The 8,434-nt window shown below is 40.2% G+C and overlaps 2 protein-coding genes across 3 annotated transcripts; both read right to left on the bottom strand.

The window, feature by feature from the left end:
- Window positions 1–251: 251 nt before the first annotated feature.
- On the bottom strand, window positions 252–5,652 carry zdhhc18a (zinc finger DHHC-type palmitoyltransferase 18a). 2 transcript variants are annotated; one of them, XM_055164136.1, is made up of 10 exons: window positions 5,063–5,651; window positions 4,809–4,969; window positions 4,463–4,612; window positions 4,078–4,215; window positions 3,949–4,000; window positions 3,531–3,633; window positions 3,346–3,458; window positions 2,823–2,928; window positions 2,171–2,234; window positions 1,592–1,710 (listed from the first exon to the last, which is right to left on the bottom strand). In XM_055164136.1, the coding sequence occupies exons 1-9, from the start codon at window positions 5,293–5,295 to the stop codon at window positions 2,193–2,195; spliced, it is 1,098 nt and encodes a 365-aa protein (XP_055020111.1). In that variant the 5' UTR covers window positions 5,296–5,651; the 3' UTR covers window positions 1,592–1,710; window positions 2,171–2,192. The 2 variants fall into 2 exon arrangements, with proteins under 2 accessions (XP_020792959.1, XP_055020111.1); XM_020937300.2 differs by lacking the exon at window positions 2,171–2,234 and having other exon boundaries at window positions 252–1,710; window positions 5,063–5,652.
- A 139-nt stretch (window positions 5,653–5,791) lies between these two features.
- Window positions 5,792–8,395, bottom strand: pigv (phosphatidylinositol glycan anchor biosynthesis, class V). The gene is made up of 3 exons (XM_020937536.2): window positions 7,970–8,395; window positions 6,530–7,696; window positions 5,792–6,454 (listed from the first exon to the last, which is right to left on the bottom strand). The coding sequence occupies exons 1-3, from the start codon at window positions 8,036–8,038 to the stop codon at window positions 6,167–6,169; spliced, it is 1,524 nt and encodes a 507-aa protein (XP_020793195.1). The 5' UTR covers window positions 8,039–8,395; the 3' UTR covers window positions 5,792–6,166.
- Window positions 8,396–8,434: the final 39 nt, after the last annotated feature.

Genomic DNA, 8,434 nt, shown 5'->3' with positions numbered 1-8,434 from the left:
CCAATAATTAAGTTTTAAATGTGCTAAGTGCATGGCTGTTGAAATGCCAAATGAGCCTGAACACAAATAATGACCTGTAGCTGTGTTTAAACTACAATTATCACATGAACAGAGAAACCTTAACTATGTGCATCTATGATTTCACTACAGTGGAATAAGATATTGTGTAATTAACATTTAGATAACAGTTATTCTGGACTCACTGCACATTTAGCACTTATTACACAATTCACAAAAAGGGAGGGCCTGAAAAAATATAAAACATGTTTATTTATCACATTTACATTCTACAAAACTGTTTTGTACAAGCACAGCTTGTACCTTGAACTAAACCTCTAAAGGCTTCAGATTCTTTAATTGTAAAGATAATGTAAAAGTGGTTCTTTTTAACTTACCACTAAGGTACATTCAAAAACGTGACTTGAAACAAAACATAACACTGAAAGACATTAACCTTTGTGGTAGTGTTGACCCGACATTTGTAGTTACACAGCGACCTCTAGTGGCCATAATCGAGTGGATCATATTTTAGCATGAAAAGGTCAAAGGTCAGGAATTTGAGTTGACCACCTGCGCTGAGGCCTCTTTAGCCTCGTCACAACGCCCACAGATCTGTCGATGAGAGTATAAGACAATAAACAAACAAATGTGAAATTCCAACTTAGTGATACATACTGCAATCCATGATCCAGCAGGCAGCAGCAAACAAAGAAAAATGTAGCAAATTCACCACACCATTTTTCACATACAACAACTAGGTTTCAATATTATTCTCAACTTCACAACTATTGATCACCATTTATGAGGCAGGACAAGTGAGTGCCCAAAGACACACAAGATTCACTCATTCACCTGATCTACATCACAGCACAGCCAACATCATTTGTGACTTGAGTTGAGAGGTTTGCATAAGTTAGAATTGTCTGGTTTATGGCTTTACATTGAGTAAAGGTCTGGGCACAATTTACAGTGTTAAAATATATTGCTTATTTGTGCTGATAGTTTTACTAAGATTACTTATTCTGCCAGTGTCTATGATATTGCCATACCCAACTGGACACACACTGTCAACATATACTGTAGCAGCACTTTATGTCACTTACAAATGTGAACTACTCCTCCCCTATAATACTAGAGTGATAGAAAATCAAGCCAGATACCAATTGTTTGGTTTCAAATGACCTCTTAACTTTCTTGCTCTGATGAGTTTAACTGTGGGCAGGCAGAGTTACTTTAGTCAATATTAATTGATGATTAATCTGATCCCTAAAAAATTTTAAATCTGTAGATTTGCAAGATATTTAAAAAAATAAAATGTAACTGGTACAGGCATACTGGCTCCTGACCTTCATCTGAGTATGACTTCATCCCATTTAAATATCTAAATACAACCCATTACTAGGGAAGCGAGATGAACCCCTCTTCCTGTGTGTCGCTCAGAGCCAAGTTGACACGGGGCAATGAAGGGGAGGGTGATGCCAAGCGGAAAGCTGGATTGATGGAGTGCAAAGAGTCCTTCCTGCTCCTGGCACAGGCTGTGCAGGGGCTGCCTGCATGCCGTGGGCACACGCTGGGCGCTCGGGCCGGGCCCATGGAGCTAGAGGCCTCCAGGCCCAAAGGAGAGGTCTTTGGAGGTCCCGCTGGGCACACAGCATGAAAGTCAGAGGAGTGCAGCATCCTCTCCAACATGTCCTTTGTTCTCTGTGTGCACTAGAACAAAAGGAAAGTATACTTTAACAAACATTAACAAATACAGACAGATATCGTTCAATTAGTGAAAGAGGAAGTGCATACGAGAGCTGCTGATAGAGAAAATGGATGAGAGGTAGTGGGTTAAAATGACATAAAACAAGAAAACGGATTTTTGCACAAGAAGCAATTTTTGTAGCTGTTCTTCATTTTTCACAAAGTCATTGCATGCACAAGAGTCCCATCGAAAGTCCCTGAAGCAAGTTTCAGAAATGCAGTGTCTGTTAAAGTGGAAGTGGTAAAGCATGCACAGATAAAAACTGCCCAAATCACACAGTCGTTGCAAATTTGTCACATGTAACAGTTCAAGTAGTTATTAATCAGTATGATACTAAATCCAAACCTAGCAACAACAAAAAGTGATTAATGAAGACAATGTCGATGACAGCTGGTGAGAAGTGACAGTGGACCCTTCTCTTACCATGAACCACAGGCAGGTGCCTTCAGGCTGTGCAGGACACAGAAAAGTCCTGACAGTTCTCCTCCTGGAGAGTGAACGGATACAGTACACGCAGCATTAAGTTGTCTATTGTACATATTGTCTGGGCAATGCACTCGCAATTAAAATGTCAGACACCCAAATATCAGCATATGATATAAAAATAAAGTTTATTTATATATATGTAAATTTAAGAAAATAAATGATAAGTCAACAGTGTGACTGTAGAAAATACAAATAAAATGCTGTATACACTTACGTTCCACAAACAATAATTACAGTTTTGGCCTTTATGCACCTCAAGCACAACTAAATGTACACCAAGTCGTACAGTCACAGATGTACAAAAACACACAAACTGTTCCCACCAAATAATTGCAGTGTGCATGACTGGTAAGTCAGCAGCACCTTACGGGGTAGTTTTAACATTTAAGCACCCATTTAGCTCCAACCAAGGTAAAATAGTGAAAGTACCTTTCACTATGCACAGTGCACATAAAAGCCACTTTCAAAACAATTAAAATATGAAAAAACATCTCAACAATTGGACTTGCTTACAGACTACAGGTTAGAAGAGGGACACTCAGGACAAGCTAACATTGATATTATGAGACACAAAAACAGTTCATCCTACCATGTTTGTGTCATTCTTGGCTGTGAATGGAGGCAGCTCAATCTCTGAAGTACAAGAAGCAGTGACTGCCTCATCTGGAGGCACAAAACCTCGTCTGTCAATCAAACTGTAAATAGAAAAGAAAAGTTTTTTAGGCAACTTTGTTTAACAATTAACAAGCAGAACTGTGTAACTTGACCAGCTCAGCAGGTTAATGATTGTTAATACTATTGTGTCAGTGAATGAACCATCAGTGAATGAACCACTGAAGAAAGGACAGATGCTGATGGATGCTATCATTTTATGACTCTGTCTCTGTGTGGTCACATACAATAACTTGGTCATCCTGATGTGGACCAGAGTCTTGTATGGCTCAATAACATTAGCAGCACACAAATGTATGATGAGTAAATTATTTTTTTTAATTACAGTAAACACAGTGAATCAATATACAGTAGTAACAAAATGAAAGCTTGAATGAAATACTTTTACAAAAATATATAATAGAGAATGCCTTGAAAAGAACTAAAATGATTTGACTTGCCTGGGAGGCATAGGGCCACACAGTGTCGCACAGCAGTTTTTGATGATGCTGTTGTAAGTGTATGGGTTCCCAGAATCATCTGCACCTCGTTTACTTGACCAAGAGCCCTTAATCTAGAGGAACAAACACAACATTCAGTACCACCATCATGCTTTTTATTCCAGAGTAATTTTAAGGAAACTTACATCTTCATTTGTTGTAAGGTTGGAGGCCACTAAGTATGTATGGAAGCCTGACAAGCCCAAAATAGACCACACAGAAAAGAAACAAATGACTAACTCCACTATAGTGGACAAAAAGTTAAGGAGCAAATGTAGAGGATGCTTTAACTATAATATAGTCTTAAAATAAATTATAAAAAAAAAAAAAAATCCAAGCAGCCACTGACATCAGGACTCAAGCACATGAGGCAGCAAATGTACTGCTGAAAGACAACAGCCCACAGCACTGAGTTAAACTTTGATCCTGTTAAGTGGCTTAAGGCGAAGAGGAGCACAGCACAGCAGCTTCTGTTACTCCTCACTTTGAGATAAACAACCCATGAAAAACATGTTAATTTTCTGTAAACAAAGAGAGACATCATAAGACTTTGTTAAAGGATATCTGGCAGGGCTCTCCTGAATGGCTTGAATAAGGCTTTTACCAGCGTGACAACCTGAAAGAAAGCAAACAATCAATGGTCCTTGTGATTAATTACACAACTATTCAATGAGTACTTGAGTGAATACTTACGCAGGGTAAGGTGAGTGATGACGCAGCCAAATATAAAAGATGTCAGAAAAGACAGGGAGATGATAAAACTGTAGAAAAAGCGGTAATTGCGTTTTCCCACACAGTTTCCAACCCAAGGGCAGTGATGGTCAAATCGCTCTGAAGGTCGCAACACATAATGGACCAAATGAGACAAACCTCAACACTGAAATTAATTTTATTTAATGTTTCATATATTTATTCCACCAAAAACTTATATATTAAAATTCCAAAATGTTTGTTGAACATTTCATATGGTATTGCTGGTTACTAGTTAAACATTATTATAACTATTAGCTGTGTAATATATGTAGCTTATTAAAATGTTTAAATTACAATTCATGTGCATGTTATATGTATTACTTACCAACACAGTTGTCACAGAGACTGCAATGTGAGGTCCGAGGAGGCCGAAACATTTTACATGTAAAGCAATATTTGAGCTTTACCACCTGCTGGTTAATGAGGATCTCCTTGGTCCGGGGAGGGGGTCGATATGAAGAGGATCCCGAAGAATCTTAAGAGAGGAACAGGAACGTCACTGAACCACGTGCCATACATCAAATAGTGCATAATGTAGGTTTACAAGAATTTAACCCTCTATAAACTAGGTAGAGGTGTGGGTTCACTGCCTCATGACGCCCTCCAGTGTGGCCCAGATGGCAAAGCTCTTGTACCCCATCTGTCACAGTCTAACTATGCAGTTGCCTCACCTATCTGCTTCTCTATGTCTGCCGCTTCATCTGGGGTAGCCCTGGGTAAAATCCCGGGGTCTGTAAAGCTTGTCCTGAGCAAAGACAAGATCACAAACACAAAAAGGAGTCCCCCAATCACAGGTATGAAGACGGTCAGGTGCTCTACCAGGAAAGGGCAACTGGAAATTGAAAAACATTTCAGTGTTAACCCAACAATTGAAGAATGGAGTGAGTGGCTGTGACAAATAAACACAATAAACTGAAGCACTTACTCAAATGCAAAGAACAGGCCACAGGTGATCACTATAAGGCCCAAAGTGAGAGGGAGAACCCCACTCTGACGGGACAAAATTATCCGTCCATCGCAGAAAAAGCGGTTCTTCCCCGGGAAAACTTCCCATTTCCTCCGCGGGCGCTGCGCTTTGGTGTCGGGTTGGCTCTGGGCAGACAGCGGGGATACGGACAGCGCACGGGGGTCAATCTGCTGGTACTCACAACTCTTCATTTCCGTTCCGAGGTAGAGAAAACGTGAAGTACAACTCTTCTTAAACGTAAAATCCACTGAATTTTACTGATAGTGCACAGTATATTTTGTCCTTGTCTCGTAAAAATTGTCTTCGCTCATCTCAGTTTACCATCCTGAAGCTAACGCTAGCTAGCTACAGAGACAGCAAAGCCATTCTTCCCCGTGATCACGTCTGATAAGATTCCTCTGTCCCTTTGACGCTTCATCAGTCAGCATTTCATTTAGTTATTAACGCGTCTTAAAGTCATCGGGTTAATTTCTTGTTTATGGGATCCACGAGTCACGATCACGAAGCAGCCTCCAGCTCTTTGCGTCTGGCCCACGTCGCTTCCCTTTAACGCTACGTCACAGCAAAGAGGCTGACGTGAGACTCAAAACTAAAAACACACATCAGATTAGAAGTATGGGGCTGAAAGACCAGCCAAATGATTACCCACACTTTACATTTTTAAAAGGACACAAGAAAACAAACACGTAGTTTTGTAGTGATTTACTCAGCAGTTCTATAAAATAGCGTTAGCCCCACATTAAATTGTTTATAGTGCAAAGAGAATTTTTTTTTCCTTTACAAACATGCGACTTTTCCATATAGCAGTATTCTTTTTGTAAACTATGTGCAAACTCAACCCAAGGCAAAAAACAATTATTGCTAAAATGTGCATACAACTGTGCTAAAAAAATAAATAAAAATAAAAAAATACCGCAAATACAGAACCAAGTAAATGTGAACAGAAATACAGTGTGTTGGGTTGGTTTACTTCATCTGATTTTTGATTTATTAAGTAAACTAAATGTTAAAGATGTTATTACCAAATTTTACATATCTGTGCTGTTGTAGCTCAGGATAACATCAAGTCCATGGCAGAAAGTTACAGTGCATTATCAAACCTAACAGCCAATAGGACAGGAAATAACCCAAAATGCCTTTAGTAATTGAAGAACAGGCTGTGAAGTTTAGCAGTAATGCTATGATGGGGTTTGGGGGTGTGTGCTTGCATCCGTTATGATGATGGCTGTGCAGCTGAACACCGGGAGTGGAAGTTTTTCTTCTATGAAGAAGCGGCTCATTGAGCAGTAGCAGATGTGCACTTATCCAAAATGGCACTGGAGAGGAAGAGGCCATGAACCTGGTAAGGACCTTTGGGAGAAAATGGAACATGATAACTTTGATCAAAAAAATAGTACTGGTAAATGTGATGTTGTATATTCTTACCTGTACATGCATGCACAACATTCCAAACACCAGTAATACACTGGAGTGAACCACATACACAAACACCCGGGGGTTGAAAAATCCTGGTACTGGCTTGTCAAGTCCTTTATTTTCAATTGTTTCCCAAAGTCCAAGTCGAAGACACAGTTCTGGGTTGGCCTGAATATATGCATATGCTGCCATAATTCCAAGAGTAGCCATTGGTAAGGCCAAAACAAAGTTTGGTATTTGCTTAAGTTCAAAGTAGCGTAAAAACCCAACATCCCAATAAACATCTTGAATATGAGAGTACAGCATAGGCAGAGGCCTCATGCACCAGAGAGGTGGAGGGCCATTTTCATCAGGTACTCTGTAGCCCTTTCTTTCAGCAAGTGAGAGCAGAGCTGGAGGGATACGCTCCAAGGAGAGAGATGGCGTGCAAAACGTCCTATATCCATAGTATTGGAATGTTACAAATGGAAGGGCTATAATAGCAGTGCCCAATAAAGAAGTGAACAACAAACGAATAATGACAAATATGTAATGAAAGACTTTGACATGACCCTTTGTAGTTGCTCGATAAACACGAATCTGAGTAAGAGCATATAAAGAAGGAAGATAGAGCAGGAATCCTATGTTCACCAGTCCATTGGAGCGTGCTGCTGTAGCTATACTGAGTGCCAAACAAGCTCTAAGGGTGAATCCTTTCTCCAAAAGATATAATCCTCCAAAGGTGAGCGCTGCAAATAGGCTCTCTGAGTATCCAGCAGTCATGAAAACATTGGCTGGTGTGATGCAGTACAGAAGACTGGAGAGTAGAGCGAGGCGTTTATCCTGTAAAACTATTCTACCAAGTGCATGCAAGGCCACCACACTAAGCAAGAAGAGTGCTGTGTTTCCAAGAGCAACTGCCACTAGCAACCGTCCACGAACAGTCAGCCAGGTGCTCAAGGGCCAAAGTAATGTGTCAGCCAAGCCTCTGAGAATGATCGGGAAGAGAGGGAAAAAGGCAAAATTATGTTCATACAAGTATCCCCTCTCGGCAATGAAGAGAAAATGTTCAGCATCCCAGCGTGACAGGCCACTGAACAGCCAGTCCACATTGGAGTCCAGGTACAGAGGCTCTTCTGTCCGAGGGGGCCTGAACGCATCTGCTTCATGATCAGGGATGGCCGCATTTAGGACTGCCTATACAGAGAAATAGGACACACTGGTCATTCAAAGAATAAGTAGTTTTACATTGATTTCCGTACTCTAGAAATTAGGTTAATTAATAGGCAACAGTAACAGCACGATTTTCTGATGAATTATTATTCCAAAACCTCCCCTAAAAACAAAATGCATGCAGGTATACACGAAGCTAGGGACAGGTGTAGCGTTTAAGTATCACTAGTAACGTTAAGTGTAAACCAGCAATCCATTAAAAAAAAAACAAAAAAAAAACACATTATTAAAACTTACTTGCAAAATCAACGTTACACATCTCGTTGCTGCGGCAAACTGAAGAACAGCTTTCATATCCATGGTCATTGATATGTCAGACAAATGCCGGAACAACCGGTAATATAAGGCCCAACAAACATTATTGCTACTTGAAAACAGTGTGCAGTAGATTCGTGTTTATTACGACGCATAACTAGTGAACACTTCGCCTGACATATAAAATGATAACATACTCGCACTTCAACCAATGAAAACAAAACAATGCGTACGGAGCATGGAAATACGAGTGGCCTTCCTCCTTTCACTGCAGCACCGCGGGTCACAAAAGCACTTTCAGTTCCGGTGTAACTAAGGACAACCATTTCAAAATAAAAGCACTGCGCCTGATGAGCACAACTCCTCGGCAGAGGGCGCCCTATGCACTTTTATTACGGAGTAAATTGAGTAAACAAATGGCTATTAGATTCAGTATATTTTGTTGAG

This window comes from Boleophthalmus pectinirostris, unplaced genomic scaffold (genome assembly GCF_026225935.1).
Source record: "Boleophthalmus pectinirostris isolate CB_2022bp ecotype Guang Dong unplaced genomic scaffold, ASM2622593v1 HiC_scaffold_6, whole genome shotgun sequence".
Classification (NCBI taxonomy): domain Eukaryota; kingdom Metazoa; phylum Chordata; class Actinopteri; order Gobiiformes; family Gobiidae; genus Boleophthalmus; species Boleophthalmus pectinirostris.
Note: the sequence above shows the minus strand (reverse complement) of the source record. Positions and strands in the feature narration are given on the sequence as shown.

Bases quoted from the DNA above. Each gene is read 5' to 3' on its own strand.
- zdhhc18a (XM_020937300.2), bottom strand. From the start codon at position 5,295: ATGAAGAGTTGTGAGTACCAGCAGATTGACCCCCGTGCGCTGTCCGTA. The intron at 4,613-4,808 runs GTGAGGCAACTG...TCCTCTCTTAAG, and splicing joins AGACATAGAGAAGCAGATAG to ATTCTTCGGGATCCTCTTCA. The intron at 4,216-4,462 runs GTAAGTAATACA...TGCGACCTTCAG, and splicing joins TCTCTGTGACAACTGTGTTG to AGCGATTTGACCATCACTGC.
- pigv (XM_020937536.2), bottom strand. From the start codon at position 8,038: ATGACCATGGATATGAAAGCTGTTCTTCAGTTTGCCGCAGCAACGAGA. The intron at 7,697-7,969 runs GTAAGTTTTAAT...TTCTCTGTATAG, and splicing joins GTGTAACGTTGATTTTGCAA to GCAGTCCTAAATGCGGCCAT. The intron at 6,455-6,529 runs GTAAGAATATAC...TTTCTCCCAAAG, and splicing joins TGTTGTGCATGCATGTACAG to GTCCTTACCAGGTTCATGGC.